The sequence below is a fragment of the Ovis aries genome, chromosome 20 (assembly GCF_016772045.2).
Source record: "Ovis aries strain OAR_USU_Benz2616 breed Rambouillet chromosome 20, ARS-UI_Ramb_v3.0, whole genome shotgun sequence".
Lineage (NCBI taxonomy): Eukaryota > Metazoa > Chordata > Mammalia > Artiodactyla > Bovidae > Ovis > Ovis aries.
In genome coordinates, this window is record NC_056073.1 from 16,985,231 (window position 1) to 17,002,539 (window position 17,309).

The 17,309-nt window shown below is 55.4% G+C and overlaps 1 protein-coding gene across 5 annotated transcripts in view; it reads left to right on the forward strand.

The window, feature by feature from the left end:
• Nucleotides 1-17,309, forward strand: part of ABCC10 (ATP binding cassette subfamily C member 10) — a 19,954-nt gene continuing 2,645 nt past the window's right edge. For 2 of the 5 annotated variants that reach the window (XR_003586314.3, XM_027959228.3), the window contains exons 1-16: nucleotides 262-558; nucleotides 3,085-4,303; nucleotides 5,557-5,784; nucleotides 6,437-6,593; nucleotides 6,821-6,930; nucleotides 8,665-8,744; nucleotides 9,488-9,659; nucleotides 10,986-11,084; nucleotides 11,505-11,694; nucleotides 12,412-12,489; nucleotides 12,647-12,841; nucleotides 13,282-13,435; nucleotides 13,615-13,804; nucleotides 15,623-15,966; nucleotides 16,283-16,452; nucleotides 16,970-17,130. Coding sequence is in view for 4 of the 5 variants with exons in the window: in XM_027959228.3 (XP_027815029.2) it covers nucleotides 398-558; nucleotides 3,085-4,303; nucleotides 5,557-5,784; nucleotides 6,437-6,593; nucleotides 6,821-6,930; nucleotides 8,665-8,744; nucleotides 9,488-9,659; nucleotides 10,986-11,084; nucleotides 11,505-11,694; nucleotides 12,412-12,489; nucleotides 12,647-12,841; nucleotides 13,282-13,435; nucleotides 13,615-13,804; nucleotides 15,623-15,966; nucleotides 16,283-16,452; nucleotides 16,970-17,130 (3,708 nt within the window). In the remaining variant the exon portion in view is untranslated. Of the gene's footprint in view, nucleotides 124-261; nucleotides 559-3,084; nucleotides 4,304-5,556; nucleotides 5,785-6,436; nucleotides 6,594-6,820; nucleotides 6,931-8,664; nucleotides 8,745-9,487; nucleotides 9,660-10,985; nucleotides 11,085-11,504; nucleotides 11,695-12,411; nucleotides 12,490-12,646; nucleotides 12,842-13,281; nucleotides 13,436-13,614; nucleotides 13,805-15,622; nucleotides 15,967-16,282; nucleotides 16,453-16,969; nucleotides 17,131-17,309 lie in introns of those variants that run through there. The other 3 variants (XM_027959227.3, XM_060403197.1, XM_042237259.2) reach the window with 3 other exon arrangements.

The window sequence follows — 17,309 nt, forward strand, 5'->3', positions numbered from 1 at the left end:
AAACGTTCCGGATCTCTGGGGATGGGGACACAAGGAGTGGGGAAAAGCGGAACCCGGCTAGGGGACCAGTACAGAAAGCCGCCAGCTTCTGGGAGCCTAAGCAACTCGCTTTCTACCGCTGAGGTAACGCAAGAACTGCCGGGTCCAGATTCCGGGCTGAAGCAAGGGAAGGCCCCGGGGCGGGGTGGGGGTGGGGGTCGTGGGCGGGGTTGGAGGCGGCGAGGTCAGTCAGGGTTCGCGCTGTCACTCTGGCTCCACCCCGCTTCCTGGTCGGCGTCCCGCCCGCTCGGGTGCAGGGTCCCAGGCTGAGCTGGGTCCTTGGGAACGCGGATTTCCCTCCTTCTGGAAGAGACCTTCCCTCCCTCCACCCTCGGCTCTCCCCGCAGGTGAGGCCTCGATGGAGAGGTTCCTGGCCCGGTTGTGCGGCACCAGCGAGTTGCAGCCGCTCCCGGTGTGGGAGGGGGACACCACCGGCCACTGCTTCACGCAGCTGGTGCTCAGCGCCCTTCCCCACACGCTCCTGGCCGTGCTCAGTGCTTGCCACTGGGGCCACCCGAGGTGAGTAGAGACAGGTGCAGACATCTGTCCGTGTATACCTGCACACTTCACTCGAAACCTACGTCTCCGCGGAAGTGTACCCTAAATAGTGAGGTCTCTAGGGAAAAAGGAGAATAAAATGTGGGCATTACTACTTTGAAGCATTGTGTCTGTTTGAGGGCAAGTTAACCTGTTTTCCTTGTGCCTCATAGCACTGTTGAGAAACTTAAATTAGATAATGCATTTAAGCATATAGTGCAGAGTCTGGCACATTTTTAAACGCCCAATGCATGGTAGCAATCATCACTTTTGTAGATTATCAGATGCCCAACCGCATTTGTCATGAATTGGAGACGAAAGTGGGTGAACAGTGTTTTTAAGACAAAAAGGTTAATGTGTGCTGAAGCTGTTGGACCAGTTTCTCACCCCTGCCATCTAGGAAACTTCAGTGTTTCTAGGCCAAGAAAAGCATAGGTACTCATCTGGACAGGAAGCGGTAGGTAGAAGAGAAGAGCTAAATTAGAACCTTAATCCTGCCTCCATTTGGGGCTATAAGATGCAGGTGCTGAACTCACCTTGATTTTGTGCTTAGTTCCTGTATAGCTGGATATGGTAAAATTAATCTCACTTTGGCTACTGATAAGGCAGGAGGAAAGTCTAACTTGTCTAGTCTAACGGACAAACGCGTCCTTACTTAAGATGAGTTTCAGAGATGGCAAATCCCTTCCTTGAGTAGAAGCTTCAGATCTGCTTGGTCTTGGAGGAATCCTGCTTTGTCCCTTATGCAGAGACAAAAGTCTGGAGATGGCACAGAGGGAGACCGACTGTGCTGAGACAAGTATCTTTTTAAAATGGGCATAGTCCCTTCAGAACTCACAGTGTAAGGAAAAGGCAAGAAAGACCAACATGTAATCCATAGAAAGTATGTTTCTCTCACTTCACTTAACAGACTCTTTGCAAGTTGTTCAAACGGGTAAGAGAGATCCAGAATCTCAGACAGAAAAGAATCTCAGAGGGCTTTGGGTCCAGACTCCTCACTGTTCACTGTGCTGATAAGAAAAATGAGATGCAGAGAAGAAGCGGCTTGCCCATGTTCGTAAACCTGGTTAATGACCAGGCTTGGAGCCAGTGTACCAGCCTCCAAGGGTTCACAATGTTTCTTATTCTGCCCTGCATCTTAAGAAGTAGAATCATGAAAGACCGACTTTTACTCAAATATAAACCCTTTTGTATAACTGTGATCGTTGAACTTTTTAAAGGAAACGCCAAACGTTTTACTCTACAATTAAAATTTTCAGTCACCCAGCCCTGCCAACAACAAAGGGAGTGTTTTTTAATGCAAGTAGTTCACTCTTGTTTATTAAAAACATTTTTTGCAAGCCAAGAAGATACAGACAAAACTCAAAAGATGTTTTTCTTCAGCTAATGGAGCTGCAAAAATGATCCACACCGTTTTCTACAACCATTAGAGAGACAGAGAGTGGAATATCCTGAGGCTTCAGCAAGTTTAACCTATACTAATAGAGTACAGAAGCTGTGTGTAAATCAAATTATTATTCATCTAATAGTGCTTCAGGTGAATTTAAGGGCTCGTTTTCAGTTGAGTTGCTCAGTCAAGTCTAACTCTTTGCGACCCATGGACTGCAGCATGCCAGGCTTCCCTGTCCATCACCAACTCCTGGAGCTTTCTCAAACTCATGTCCATCAAGTCGGTGATGCCATCCAACCATCTCATCCTCTGTCATCCCCTTCTCCTCCTGCCTTCAGTCTTTCCCAGCATCAGGGTCTTTTCCAGTGAGTCGGCTCTTCACATCAGGTGGCCAAAGTATTGGAGCTTCAGCGTCAGCATCAGTCCTTCCAATGAATATTCAGGACTGATTTCCTTAGGATGGACTGGTTTGATCTCCTTCCTGTCCAAGGGACTCTCAAGAGTCTTTTCCAACACCGCAGTTCAAAAGTATTAATTCTGCGGCACTCAGCTTTCTTCACAGTCCAACTCTTACATCCATACATGACTACTGGAAAAACCATAGCTTTGACTGGACAGACCTTTGTCGGCAAAGTGATGTCTCTGCTTTTTTATACGTTGTCTAGGTTTGTCATAGTTTTTCTTCCAAGGAGCAAGCATCTTTTAATTTCATGGCTGCAAAAGGGCTCTTTTGAGTAGATACTTTTGTAAAAGTGAAAACTCACCCCATAGAGGTTATCTGTAGGAAATTTAGGTTGAGGTGACGTGTGTGTGTTTTATTTGTTTGTTTGGTAATTAGGGTCTTCATGTTCAGTACAACCTTACCTCAGAATTGTTTTTATTTCTGTGGTGAAAGAATGATCAGAAATGGTATAGAAATGAGAAAATGGATTAGGTTAATCCAGGAAGATTTCCTGGGAGAAAAGACCATGAGTTCCAGGATAAAATGGGATGAAAAGGTATACAAAGCAGGAAAGGGAATTGACTCCCTCCGTGAGTGAGTTGCTGGAAGTCTCTCTGGGCCCTGAGTCAGCTGTGATGTGCCTGCCTTCTTTTCTCTTTCCCCCTGTTGTCCCCAGGAATCCAGATTACGCCCCACACTGCAGTCCCGGCTGGCGCCTCCGACTCGCAGCCTCTGTCCTGCTCGCCGTCTTGCCACTGCTCGACCTGCTTCCAGTCATTTTGCCACCAGGGGCAGGCCCAGGGCCCACAGGGCTTGAGGTGCTGGCAGGGGGTGTGGCGGCCGTGGCCTGGATCAGCCACAGCCTGGCCCTGTGGGTGTTGGCTCATGCCCCACATGGCCGCTCCCGGGGGCCCCTGGCCTTGGCTCTGGCTGCCTTCCTGCCGGCCCCAGCCCTGGTGCTGACCCTGCTGTGGCACTGCCAGCGAGGCACACTCCTGCCGCCGCTTCTCACAGGGCCCCTCTCCCGCCTGTGTCTCCTCATCCTGCAGCTGGCTGCTCTCTTGGCCTATGGACTGGGCTGGGCAGTCCCTGGGCGGCCACGGGAACCCTGGGCCCATGAGCCCCTCCTCTCTGAGGGCCAGGAGCCCGAGGTGGCTGAAGATGGGGAGAGCTGGCTGTCCCGCTTTTCCTATGCCTGGCTGGCACCGTTGCTGGCCTGCGGGGCCCGGGGAGAGCTCCGGCAGCCCCAGGACACTTGCCACCTCCCCCGCAGGCTGCACCCGACCTACCTAGCCCGTGTCTTCCAGGCGCAGTGGCAGGAGGGGGCCCGGCTGTGGAGGACCCTGTATGGGGCCTTTGGGCACTGCTACCTGGCTCTTGGACTGCTCAAGCTGGTGGGGACCATGCTGGGATTCTCAGGGCCCTTGTTGCTGTCCCTCCTGGTGGGCTTCCTGGAGGAGGGGCAAGAGCCACTAAACCACGGCCTGCTATATGCCCTGGGGCTTACCGGAGGGGCCGTTCTGGGAGCCGTGCTGCAGAATCAGTATGGGTATGAAGTTCGGAAGGTGGCTCTTCAGGCACGGGGGTCTGTGCTGAACATCCTGTACCGAAAGGCTTTACAGCTGGGGCCCAGACGCCCTCCTGCCGGGGAGGTCCTGAACTTACTAGGCACCGACTCCGAGCGGCTGCTCAACTTTGCTGGGAGCTTTCATGAGGCCTGGGGCCTGCCCCTGCAACTGGCCATCACCCTCTATCTGCTGTACCAGCAGGTGGGTGTGTCCTTCGTGGGTGGTCTGATCCTGGCGCTGCTGCTGGTACCCGTCAACAAAGTGATTGCCACCCGCATCATGGCCAGCAACCAGGAGATGCTACAGCACAAAGACGCACGGGTTAAGGTGAGGGGCTGCCTGGGTCCCTCAGCCTTCCAGAGACCCCACCCAGCCTTCTGGTGCCCAGGTCTCCCATGCATAATACCTGAGAGAGTGAGTGTGTGCTCTAAAAGTTAGGAGCTCAGACCAGAGAAAGACAGATGGGGTTCACATCTTGATTCTACCACTTACTAGTTCAGTCACTTCAGACAAGTCACTTCACCTCGTTGAGACTCCTGTTTCCTCATCTGTGAAATGAGGGTAATCATAGCTTGCCTCATAGCACAGTTGGGAGGATCGTGCAAGACGCTGCTCATCACGGTGCCAGTTACAAAGTAAGCACTAAGTTAATGTGGCCTGTTAGTAATGTTATAGTATCAGCTTCTGCAACCCTGAGAGAGGTGGGAACTGAGCTATCTGGGGCCAAATGGGATTTTAGTGTTAGAGCCAGGATCCAAGTCTCCAGCCTCCTCATCTCAGCATGGAGTGCCCCATAGCCACATGTAGAGGCCTAGGAGAACCCCAGCTGCCTTTTTGGGATGGGCTATGGGGAAGGGAGCAGCCATCTCCCCTGCCTGGGCCAACTCTAGGTGTGAGGGTCTGGCTGAGTCAGTTCTGCAATGTACAGTGATTGTGGTACCTTTTCAGAGGGGATGGTGGGCTTCGGGTCCATACAGCACAGTTGTCCATCTCTCACTGGCATAGCTCCGAGTGCTAATGGTGAGGGGGTGTCCCTGATAGCTGGTTATGGCATGGCCTTTTCCCCTACCCATGACAGCTACTGACCAGTCTCTAGGGCCTCCTGGGAAGGCTCCCAGTGCCTCCCTGGCTTGCAGGCGGGAGATGTTTGAGTGTTAGGATCCAAGGAGCTTCTCTGGCCCTTGCCCATCTTACCTGGGTCTATCAGCCTGCCCAACCCTGGGCTGTGGTGTGTACTCCTACAGGAATGGTTTCTATACCCCCCAAGCTGTGGGGCCAGACTGGTGACTAGCCCCTGAAGCCCACATCTTCTGGCTTTGGGAATGGTTCTTAGTCCCTCATCTAATGGAAGGAGTGCTTTTACCCCAGTGTGGTGACCTCCCCCCACTGCCCTCGTACTTTCGACCACTTCATCTGCTGAGAAGGTGGGGGGATTCCAGCTCCAGCCTGCCCCCAGCTGGGGCATAGGGGAGCTCCAAGTCCTTGACACCCCATGCCGGGAGCCTGGGGGAGGCTGGGCAGAGGAGAACACATGTGAGCAGTGTCTCCACTTCGCCCTGCTCTCTTGTTCCTGTCCCTAGCTCGTGACAGAGCTGCTGAGTGGCATGCGTGTCATCAAGTTCTTCGGGTGGGAGCAGGCGCTGGGGGCCCGCGTGGAGGCCTGCCGAGCTCGAGAGCTGGGGCGACTCCGGGTCATCAAGTACCTGGATGCGGTCTGTGTGTACCTGTGGGCTGCCCTGCCGGTCGTCATCTCCATCGTCATCTTTATCACCTATGTCCTCACGGGGCACCAGCTCACTGCCACCAAGGTGAGGACCAGGAAGGCTGGCGGGGGGGGGGGGGGGCATGGCTGCAGGGAGATGTGAGACGGAAGCAGCAGCACAGAGACCACAATGGAGTGGGGCGTGGGCCGGGGGCCTCATGCTGCTGGGAAGGAGTGGAGGGCCCCTGTCTGCCTTCCCCTTCCCCTACTGAGGGGAAGTTCTCTGAAGGGACCTTTCATCTGAGGCCTCGGATATATGACCCTTCCCTCTGCGAAGGAATTACTTCTTTTCCCCACCTCTTCCTCTCCAACTTCTTGTTGGGTCCCCTTAGCCTCATTCTGATAGCCCTGGGGGAAAAATTCATGATCCAGTGCAGGATGGATCGAGTGCTGGGTCTAGCCAGGAGATGTCGCCCCTTAGAAATTCTGAGAAGGTCTCAGCGTGAGTTGGGCATGTGTGTTTATCAGGGAGTGACCTGAGTCCCTGGAGGGTATCTGGGATTTCTGATATTCTTAGAGTGGCCACCTCTACCATCTGTAACCCAAATATCAACCAGCTAAGCCCTCAGTTCTGCTGCTGCCTGTTCTCCCCTCCACAGACGTGTTTGCAGGGCCACCCATAGAGCAGGCCTTCAGATAATTCCTAAGCTTTAGGTGATGCTTCAACCCCTCCCCCACCCACCTCTGACCCCACTTAGGTGTTCACTGCCCTGGCACTGGTGCGCATGCTCATTCTTCCCCTCAACAACTTCCCTTGGGTGATCAACGGCCTCCTTGAGGCCAAAGTGTCCCTGGACCGGATCCAGCATTTCCTCGACCTTCCCAACCATGACCCCCAGGCCTACTACAGCCCAGGTAATGGGAAGCTGGTGGGAAGAACCTGGCACAGGGGAGCAGAGATCTGTAGTCCTTCAGTTGCAGTACACAGATGCTGCCAAGAGAAGCCAGAGGAACAGAGTCTAGGTGGGGCAGGTGGTCATTTCCCCAGGGAGAATCCTCAGACCAAGACTGAGGCCAGACTATCCCTGGGCAAGTAGGTTGTGGACTAGAAGCCCAAGGTGAGTGGCCTCTTCCTTGTACAGATCCCCCGACAGAGCCATCTGCAGCCCTGGAGCTACACGAAGCTCTGTTCTCCTGGGACCCAATTGGAACCAGCCAGGAAACCTTCATCAGTCACCTCGAAGTGAAAAAGGTTCGTTGGTCAAACGCCCTAGGAGAGTCTCCAGACTAAAGAAAGACATGGGAGCTCAGTGACTGATAGACCAGGACAGAGCCAGTCATAGCAGTGGCCCCTGTGGCTCTTATTACCGAGGGGACGAACAGAGAGGTTTTGGTGGGCAGGCTTGAATTGGAGAGGTGATGAGATTTTTATCTCAGGATGGCATTTTTCTAACACCTAGCTGCTTCAGAGCAGTCACATCCATCGCTGGTCGCCAGACCGCTCATGTCCGCCTAGTCCAGACCAGCAATTGCATTTGTCTCTCTCTGTCCTGCGGGGGCTGTCGAGTTCAGAACAGACCCCATAACTTGTCCAGCATCTTCCCCAGGCTGGGGAGCCCCAGCAGCCCCTTCTCAGAAGGATATTGCAAATGGTTAGATAATCCTCTATTTAGCCTGGTGAAAAGGCATCACACCCTGTGACTCACACCAGGGCATACATCGTCAAAGGAGCACTTGTAAGAACGTTCCTGGCAAGACAGCAACTCCTGCTCATCAAGTCCTAAGTTTTCACTCTCCCCTGACCCGTGTCCAACCCTTTGCCCCACAGCTCAACCCGGTGTTCTCTAGCTGTTCCTGAACCGCCTCAACCACATTTGGCTCACATTTCTGGCTTGGGCTACATGTTTTGTTTTTTGTCTTAGTTCAGGCAAGACAAGGCTGGAATTTTTCAAAGGAATTTTACTAACGTGTCAGTTGGGGTTTTTTTGGATTTAAGTCATAGAAAGCCGCTGGAGCTAGCTTAAGCCAACAAGACTTTGTAAGACGGATATAGGGATGAATTGCAGAATCCACAGTCAAGCACCTGGGCAGATCTCGGCCGCAGCTCGGAGCCAGGCCTCGACTTGCCGAGCTGGTCCTTCTGTTCGCTCCTTCTAGATCTGCCTCCTTTCCTCTCTGGATCTGCTCTCCCCCAAACAGAAGTAGGCCTGCAGAGAGCCCTTCCACTTACAGGCCCTGGACAGGAGGAGGGGGGTTCCCAGGGCTAGGTCTCAGATTGGTCTGGTACCCACTCAAAGACAGGCTCACCCTGGCTGCCAGGGTGGGCACCACAGACAGCTGCTAGGATCCCACCTTTTTCTAGAGAAGGAATTGTTTTCCTTTGTGAACCCACTCCAGTATTCTTGCCTGGAAAATCCCGTGGACAGAGAAGCCTGGTGGACTACAGTCCATGGGATCCCAAAGAGGGGGACACGACTGAACACACAGACAGCTCCATGAATGTATGTTACAGCCAAGCAAGGAAGGGAGCACAGAAAATTTTAAACTGCAGGTCACAGAAATGGGCATTTGTATAAACATTGCTTTTTGTCCTGAGTCTTTAGAAGTCTGGCTGCAGGTGAACTTAGCCAGCCCACTCTGCAGGCCCCAAAGCCTGCAGTCCTTCCTTCCCCTGTCCCCATCCTGAGTTGCCTGCCTCAGTGCTTTCCTGGAAAGTTCAAGGACAGTTTTCCTCCCATCTCTCTGGCACACTGTTCCTCTCCAGAGGCTCTTCACACAGTGAAACTGATGCTTCTCTGAGTGGAGAATAAAACACTGCTCCCCCGGGGCCAGCATCGCATCTGTCACTGAAGCACACCTTAATCTGTGGGCTGGGGAAATCTTTCCCTTCAGGCTTAACTGGGGCCTAGAGAGAAGCTGTGGGGTGACTGGCAGCCCAGGGCCTCTGGAGGGAGGGCTGACACTCATGCTTGTGGCTTCCTCACAGGGAATGCTGGTGGGCATCGTGGGGAAGGTGGGCTGCGGGAAGAGCTCGCTGCTGGCCGCCATTACCGGGGAGCTGCACAGGTAAGCAACTTGCCGGCACCCCCATCCTTAGTTCTGCCCTTCGCCAGCGCCTCCCTGGCCCCCGCTATGTGGTAGACACTGTTTTAGGGGCCAGAGATGCCCAGATGAGCAAGACCTGGTCCCTTTCTTGGGATAGATTTCAGTCTGGAAAGGGAAAGGCAGTCAAGGAAGTGGATTCTCATAACCATCACTGGAGAAGGAAATGGCAACCCATTCCAGTGTTCTTGCCTGGAGAATCCCAGGGACGGAGGAGCCTGGTGGGCTGCCATCTATGGGGCTGCACAGAGTCGGACACGACTGAAGCGACTTAGCAGCAGCAGCATAACCATCACTGCAGAGTGTTAGAAGTGAGTGAAGAAATAAATGGAAACACCTGGCATCAGCTGCTCTCAGAGAGTGTCGGAAGGGATCCAGAGAGGAACAGAAGTGAGGGAGGACCTACTTGTTTCACTGTGAGAGTGAATGTGTGTGGGGTGCTGGCCACACTCTTTTCTGAGCACCTTGACCTTGATAGCTGTTTGACTGCAGTCAAAGAGCAGTTTCTGCCCTACCGGTCCACAGGGGGCCTCCAGCCTCCTTAGGACCCCTTGACCTCAGTGGCTGCCAATCCAGAGAGCCATGTGACATGAAAGGGGCCCCCGTGCAAAAGACAGCCATCAGGAGAGGCTTCTGAGAGGCAGGGGCTGAGCCGGGAGGGGACCAGCAGGGAGCCGGCCCCACACTGCTGGCCTTGGTCTCTGCAGGCTCTGTGGGCAGGTGGCAGTGTGGGGGCTGTCCAAAGGCTTCGGCCTGGCCACCCAGGAGCCCTGGATCCAGTTTGCCACCATCCGAGACAACATTCTCTTTGGGAAGACATTTGACGCCCAGCTGTACAAGGAAGTGCTGGAGGCCTGCGCCCTCAATGAGGACCTCAGTGTGAGTGCCTGGCCTCCTGCTTCCCTTTGTCCCTGACACCGGCAGGTCAGAGACTTGCTTCTCTGGGAAGGGGTTGCTTGTACTCGGGCGTCATTTATCCAGGACTGGCCGCCAGGCTATGGTCCTCACAGAGTGTCCCACGTCTGCGCAGCACCTGGCAAGTGTACGGGCTGGTGACCAGGTACTCCACACAGCAGCTGGGGGACTCTGTGGGTCTCTGAGACTAGGGGCGGGTTTCCCATGAGGTTTAGCTCTCTGCAGATCTGGCTAATGGTTCTGATTCAAGAGGCCTTCCCCCACCTCCCCCTGAAAGAGTCATGGTCATTCTAGAGAAGTCTGGCAAGCCACTAGAACCCCCACATCCAGAATGCTGAATTTAGGGGAATGAGAGTCCAGCTTTGTCCCCTGACTTTTCCCCGGCAGGACTGTGGTCAGCACTACCCTGTCCAGGTAGATGTGGAACATCCCTGGAAAGGAAGACCTCTGACTGACCATGGGACATCCTCTGTCCACTTCTCATTTGCTTCTACCTCGGAGACATTTCCCACATGTCTCCTGGGTGCAGGGAACTGCTCTGAGCACTAAGAAAAAGAGGTGAATCACAAAGCTTTTCCCTCAGAGGAGCCACTGTCTGGTGGACCACAAGTGCTTCCTCTGGCATGAGGACCCCTTAGCAAAGGAGACCACTCCCTAGGCCACAGGGAGGCTCAGGTACCTTCCTCCTCTAAAAGCCTAGGGAAGTTTCACTTCGAATTTGCCCATCTTCATCCTTGCCTGTGAAAAAGGCAGGGTAGTGAGTGTGACTACCTGTAGTCAGGGTAGTGAGTGTGGTTAAGAATCTGCATTCGTGTCCCGCCCTTAACTTGCTATGGAATGACCTTGGACAGCTTATGTACCCTGAGCTTTGGTCTTACCTGTGAAATGAGATAGTATCAACATCAGAAGGTTGCTGTGGGTTTGGGTGAGAGGATGCATGTAAACTGCTCAGCACATAGAAGGTGTTCAACGGGGTTCCCTGGCCGTCCAGTGTTTAACGCTCTGTGCTTCCACTGCAGGAGACATAGGTTTGATTCATGGTTGGGGAACTAAGATCTCTCATGCCACAAGGGATGGCCAAAATAGGAAAATAGAAAGTGTCCAACACATGCTTGTTGCTGCTGGAGTTGTGGTTTGCCCCCTCTGGCTCCGACACCCCAAATTTAAGTTCAGTCTCCTCAAACTCCCTGGCTCTCTCACCCTCGCCATTTCTTCCCAATGGAGGGATGGGAAATGGGGCAGAAGGTACTGGGAGCTCGCTGACCAACACCGGGAGGCCTGTCCTATCAGATCCTGCCTGCTGGGGACCAGACGGAGGTGGGGGAGAAAGGCGTGACCCTCAGCGGGGGACAGCGGGCCCGGATTGCCCTGGCTCGTGCTGTCTACCAGGTAAGTTGAAGACAAGAGGTGTCTGGAGCCTCGGGACTCAGAAGCTTGGCTGAGGGGTGAGGGGGTGGTGTGGGGATATTTCCATCAGCATCCGGTTTCTTCCCTCCCTCCTCTGTGCTGCTAAGGTGTTGGTCCTTTGGCCATCCCATCCTCCTTTTGCTGATTCAAGGCAGCATTAAAGACCCTTTGGAAAAAACATTATGTGGCCTGAGGGATAGAACCAGCACAGTTGAGCACTGGCCTCACTTTACTGGAGGCAAGTCCACCCTCTGGTCTCACTTCCTTCTTTACTGCTATAGGGATAGCCCCCAGAGTTCCTCTCAACCCTCCTGCATGACGGCCTCAAGATCACGTGCTTGGAGAGGTCTGGGTTCTGGCCAGAGGACCTGGCTCCCATGGTGTCCCCACCCCCCTCCCCAGGAAAAGGAGCTGTACCTCCTCGATGACCCTCTGGCTGCCGTGGATGCAGACGTGGCCACCCACCTGCTGCACAGGTGCATCCTGGGAGTGCTGAGCCACACCACGCGGCTGCTGTGCACCCACCGCACTGAGTACCTGGAGCAGGCTGACATGGTGCTGCTGCTGGAGGCCGGGCGCCTCGTCCGGGCCGGTAACATGGGCCACCAGGCCAGGCGGGAGCCAGGCTGAGTGAGGGAGTCACCTGCTGGGTGCGACAGATGGATCATCAAGGGGAGACTCGGCCACCTGCCTTGTGTGTGTCCTGGGTCCCCCTCATCCTTCTGTCTGATGGGAGGCCCTCTCCTGCCGTCACAGAACTGGCATGAAGGATGGAGAACAGGAGGGAAAGGAGCCGTGGATCTGGGACTCGGGGCTTGGGGAAACCTAGAGTACTAGGATCTCTGAGAGCAGTCTGATGTCCTCAGAGAAGAGAGAGTCAGGTTTAGAACCGTCATTTTATTTACAAATAGATACATAGAAACTCTGATGGATTATTATCCAGAGGGAAATGACCATCTGTAGGTTCACTAGATAGAAGCAGGAGGAAATGAAGCTCCGGCAGTGTTAGGAGTTGCAGGAAGTATGAGGAGAAAGCCCAGCAGTAGTGACAGGACTGGGTGCTCACACGTGGCCATAACTCTCCTCCCAGGGGTGGACCTTTTCTGTCTCTGCTGATCAGGCTCCAGACACAGAAGGAGGGCCGAACTTGAGGGTTCTGCTCAGGGTCTGGGGGTCCAGGGCAGAGGCCTGCTAGGGGAAGTCAGGTAGGGGTTCCAAAGAGCATGGAAGGTGGACTGGCTGACACGTTTAGAAACACATAGACTGCACCCCAAAGAGCCCCCTCCTAATCTCTCCTGCTGCCTTCCAGGGCCTCCCTCTGAGATCCTGCCATTGGTACAAGCTGCCCCCAGAGCCTGGGCTGAGGCTGGACAAGAGTCTGACCCAGGTACGGTCTGGGGGTGAGAGGAAAGGGCCTGCTCTTCCCCACCATGCTTGTAGAGACAGGTTTCTAGGAAGCTTGCCTGCCCCTGAAAACACTGAGGTTTTCGGCTATCATTCTATAAGCTGAATTCCCCACCCCGCCACCTCTCTGATCCTCGCAGCCACAGCCTGGTCCATGGAGAACCCAAAGAAGACAAAGGAGGGGCTGGAGGTGGAGGAGAGCGCATCTGGCCAGCTGCGGCAGGAGGAAAGCAAGAAGGAGGGCGCCGTGGCCTTCCATGTGTACCGTGCCTACTGGAGGGCCGTGGGCTGGGGCATGGCTCTCGCCATCCTCTTCTCTCTGCTTCTCATGCAAGGTAGGAGCAATCTCTGCAGGCCTTCATTCCCCCACTCGCCCTGTTGTCTAGGTCCCTGTCACTTGCCTCACCTTGTGCTAATCATGACAAAGCCCAGAGACCCACCAGGCGTGGGCAGCAGCTGGGACCAGAGGCACGTGTCTAATTCTGAGAGTCCCGTGACTGGCGAGGGGTAGGGAGGCTGGGCTCTGTAGCCATCTTCTGACTTGCCCGCAAGGCTGACTTCCCATTCTGCAGATTTAAGATCACACTCTCCCCAGAGCCGAAGGGTGACTGGCCCGGGAAAGACACGTACACTAGGGAGGACACGGGGTGGTGGCAAGGTAGGGAGGGCTGGGGGCCAAGGAGGGTAGAAACCAGAGTCAAGGGCAGAAGAGGGTATCTGAATGGAATGAGGAAGGTGAGTCTGTCCGGCAGCTTTCTCTCTCCCATCCCCCCAGCCACCAGGAACGCGGCCGACTGGTGGCTCTCCCACTGGATCTCTGAGCTAAAGGCAGCCAAGAATAGCTCCCAGGAGGCGCCAGCCCCCACCAGGCTGGGCTCTGCGGGGCCGCTGTCTGCCCAGCTGCTCCTCTTCTCCCCCGGGAGCCTCTAGTGAGTGGCCGGGGCACAGGTCTGGGGCTCTCATTGGTTCCTGGGCAGGGAGTGAGCTGGGGGCTGCCGTTACAGGGGCTGTGTCTTCTGGAAGGTGGGGAGAGGTGGCGTGGGGGCGGGGAAGGGAACCCTGAGTGGCCCCACTTTTGGTTACCCACAGCCCCCTCCCCACCATCCAGCACCTCAGTGTTCCCACTGCCCAAAGCTGCCCCCAACGGCTCCTCAGACCTCCGTTTCTACCTCACCGTGTACGCGACCATCGCTGGGGTCAACTCCCTCTGCACCCTTCTCCGGGCTATACTCTTCGCGGCGGGCACCCTCCGAGCAGCCGCCACCCTGCATCGCCGCCTCCTGGGTCGAGTCCTCATGGTGAGGGGACGGGAGGGTGGAGGTGGCCTCAGGGGCCCCTCCCAGTACCTGGGTTCCACTGGGGGGCCCGTCACATCCCCCAGTCCTCAGGAGAAATCAGCTCCTCTCAGATGGGTGCAGCACTTGACACCTTGAGACCTGGAGAGACTGAGAGCAGAGCAGCTGCTTGGGTTCAAATCCAGTTACTTAAGCCTATGGGTTTCTCGTCTGTAACGTGAGGAGAAGAGACTCTTCCTGAGTCATTTCCAGTTGGACTTCAAGCTCAGAGGACTGAGTTAACCACCCCTTAGTTCATGTGCAGAGAAGGCAATGGCACCCCACTCCAGTACTCTTGCCTGGAAAATCCCACGGATGGAGGAGCCTGGTGGGATGCAGTTCATGGGGTCGCTAAGAGTCGGACACAACTGAGTGACTTCACTTTCCCTTTTCACTTTCGTGCACTGGAGAAAGAGATGGCAACCCACTCCAATGGTCTTGCCTGGAGAATCCCAGGGACGGGGGAGCCTGGTGGGCTGCTGTCTATGGGGTCACATAGAGTTGGACACGACTGATGTGACTTAGCAGCAGCAGCAGCAGTTTTATAAATGACATTCTTTTCTTTCCGGTTTTATTTAGAGCTCATTTTAAGATCCATGCCTGTTGCTGTGTGTGTATGTTGTCTGTTGCTTACCCTATAGTACATTATGAGGATTCATCAGTACATGGAAAGCACTTAGCATAGTGCCTGGCATATACTGCATGCTCAATTAGCAATTATTATTAACGATGTTATTATTACAAAGCTCTTTTTTGTCTGGTATCTTATTAGGGCTTCCTTATAACCCTGTGAAGTGAGTACTGTTATCCTCTTTTTACAGATGAGGAAACAGGCTCTGAGAGTGCATGTGACTGGGGCAAGCTAGTCCTGTGGCCATTAACCCAGGACTGTGTGGGTCTTTCCCTTGCCTCTCAGGGAGCAGCTGCCCACTGTCTGCTCACATCTTCAGGCTGTGAAGGAATTGATTTTATCATAAGCTGACATTAGGGGTGACATTCGCAAGTCCCTTTGACCTAGTTCCCTGCCTTAAGATAGGACTGTTCTCCCAGTAAAGGCCGAGAGTTGGGAGACAGGGAAGGCGGGGAAAGGAAAAGGGTTGTCTTTGAGACGGTACCTCCCAGTAATGAGTAGTCTAAATAGCTCCTGAGCCCCTGCTCTGTGGCAGGCAGGCTCCGCTGAGCCCCTGGCTGCTGTCTATGCAATCAGCTCCAGGATGTGTGGTTCCATTACCGTCCCCCTTTTGGAGATGAAGGATGGGGGCCTTGAGGAAAGGAAGCCCCCTTGGCTGGGGTCTCACATCTGATAAGCATCAGGGCTGGAATCCAAGGGGCAGTCTGATTCCAGAGCCTGAGCCCTTGACCATGAGACAGTATTGACTTGACCGCTGTCCTCACCACTCTGTCCAGCCACAGGCAGTCAGGGTGTTCCTCCTGACGTTGAAATTGTACTCAACATGGCCTGAGGTCTCCACCTTCTGGAATGGGATTAGCTCCCTGCCCTCAAAAGCTGAGTAGGCACGCGTAGCATAGAGGTAGAGGGGTGGCCAGCCTGGCCTCTCAGGGTCCCCACCAGCCAGAGGGACAGAGAGCCCCTCTCTTGCCCACCCTGGGGTATTGTTCTAAGCTCTTCCAGCCCCTCCTCGGTGCCCTGAACTCTGGGAACACTTTACTGCTTTCCTGTCCTCTGCCTTGGGCCTTTCCCCCCAGCCCACCTCCCCGGGGGCGGCCTCCGCGGCTTTTCTGCCTTGTCCTACCCTGGCCCAACCACATCTCTTCTCCCAGGCTCCGGTGACTTTCTTCGACTCCACACCCACGGGCCGGGTCCTCAACCGCTTCTCCTCTGACGTGGCCTGTGCGGATGACAGCCTGCCCTTCATCCTCAACATCCTGCTGGCCAACGCAGCAGGCCTGCTGGGGCTCCTGGCTGTGCTGGGCTTCAGCCTGCCCTGGCTGCTGCTGCTGCTGCCGCCTCTGAGCGTCATCTACTATCACGTGCAGAGCCACTACAGGGCCTCCTCGCGGGAGCTGCGGCGCCTGGGCAGCCTCAGCCTGTCTCCCCTCTATACCCACCTGGCCGACACCTTGGCCGGCCTCCCTGTGCTCCGGGCCGCCGGGGCCACCTACAGGTGTGTGAGTGCCTCTTCCAGCCAGAGCCACAGGCATGAGATGCTGGGATGGTCGGGGTGAAGTTGGTGGAGGGGATTGGTGGTGGATCTCAGGTCCCCTGAGAAGAGAAAGGTGGATGATGGCACTAGGGGAGAGAGGAAGGAAACAGGAAAAACAGGTTAGTGAGGCCGAGAAGCCCCCCTGTGAAAGAGCGCACTGATTCCTCCGTAGCTCTGAGGTGCGGCCTGGGGGCAGGCGGGCCAGCGCCAAGGAGGGGGTGTTCTGCAGGGAGGAAGTCTGGGCGGGCCAATGCAGCCACAGCATGGCCTCCTCCAGGTTTGAGGAGGAGAACCAGAGACTCCTGGAGCTCAACCAGAGGTGCCAGTTTGCTGCCAGTGCCACGATGCAGTGGCTGGACATCCGGCTACAGCTCATGGGGGCTGCAGTGGTCAGCGCTATCGCGGGCATCGCTTTGGTGCAGCACCAGCAGGGCCTCGCCAACCCAGGTGCCACCCGGGGCCCTTCAGTCTCACCTCAGAAGCCTGTTATTCCTCATCCCCCCCACCCCCCTGACTACCATGACGTCTCCCTTTACCACCAAGGATTTTCACCTCTTGACCAGGATTCCCTGTGAGGATGTTGTCATTCTCAAGACCCCCGTTTCAGAGTTGGGGATGCTGAGTCTCGAGGAGTCCCTTGCCGGGTAGTGGTGGGTCTGGGGCTAAACAGGTCTTCTGATCACCACCTGCGCCTGTTCACCCCGTCCTCAGCGCCTACTACCCCACCCCAGTCCACCTGCCTTCTCCCTGTCCCCCTGCGTAGCCTTTCCAGGCCCACCCTCTCCCTTGCATCCAGCCTCCCGTGGGCCTGGCCTGGCTCCTGCATCTTCCCGCTTCAGTGCTAGCTTCCTTTAAATGCCCACGGTCCACAGCTTAGGGTTCGCCCATTCTGCCCACCCCCTCCCTACACGCATCCCAGTGTCCAAGCCTGCCCTAGCGCTCTGTCCTCTGTCTCCTCCCCCAGGACTGGTGGGCCTGTCGCTGTCCTATGCCCTGTCCCTGACAGGCCTGCTCTCAGGGTTAGTGAGCAGCTTCACGCAGACAGAAGCCATGCTGGTGAGCGTTGAGCGGCTGGAGGAGTACTCCTGTGACCTGCCCCAGGAGCCCCGGGGCCAGCAGCCACAGGTAGCCCCAGCCTGGGCGCTGGCACCCTGAAGGCGCCCCCAGTTCCTCTCCTTGTGCCCCTCACCAACGTTTCTCCACTCCTGTAGTGTCCCTTGTGATCTCCCCATTCTACGTGCCTGTCCCCCATCCCTCCTAACTCTCCCCACCTCTCCTCTCACACCATCCGTCCCTCCCTTCCA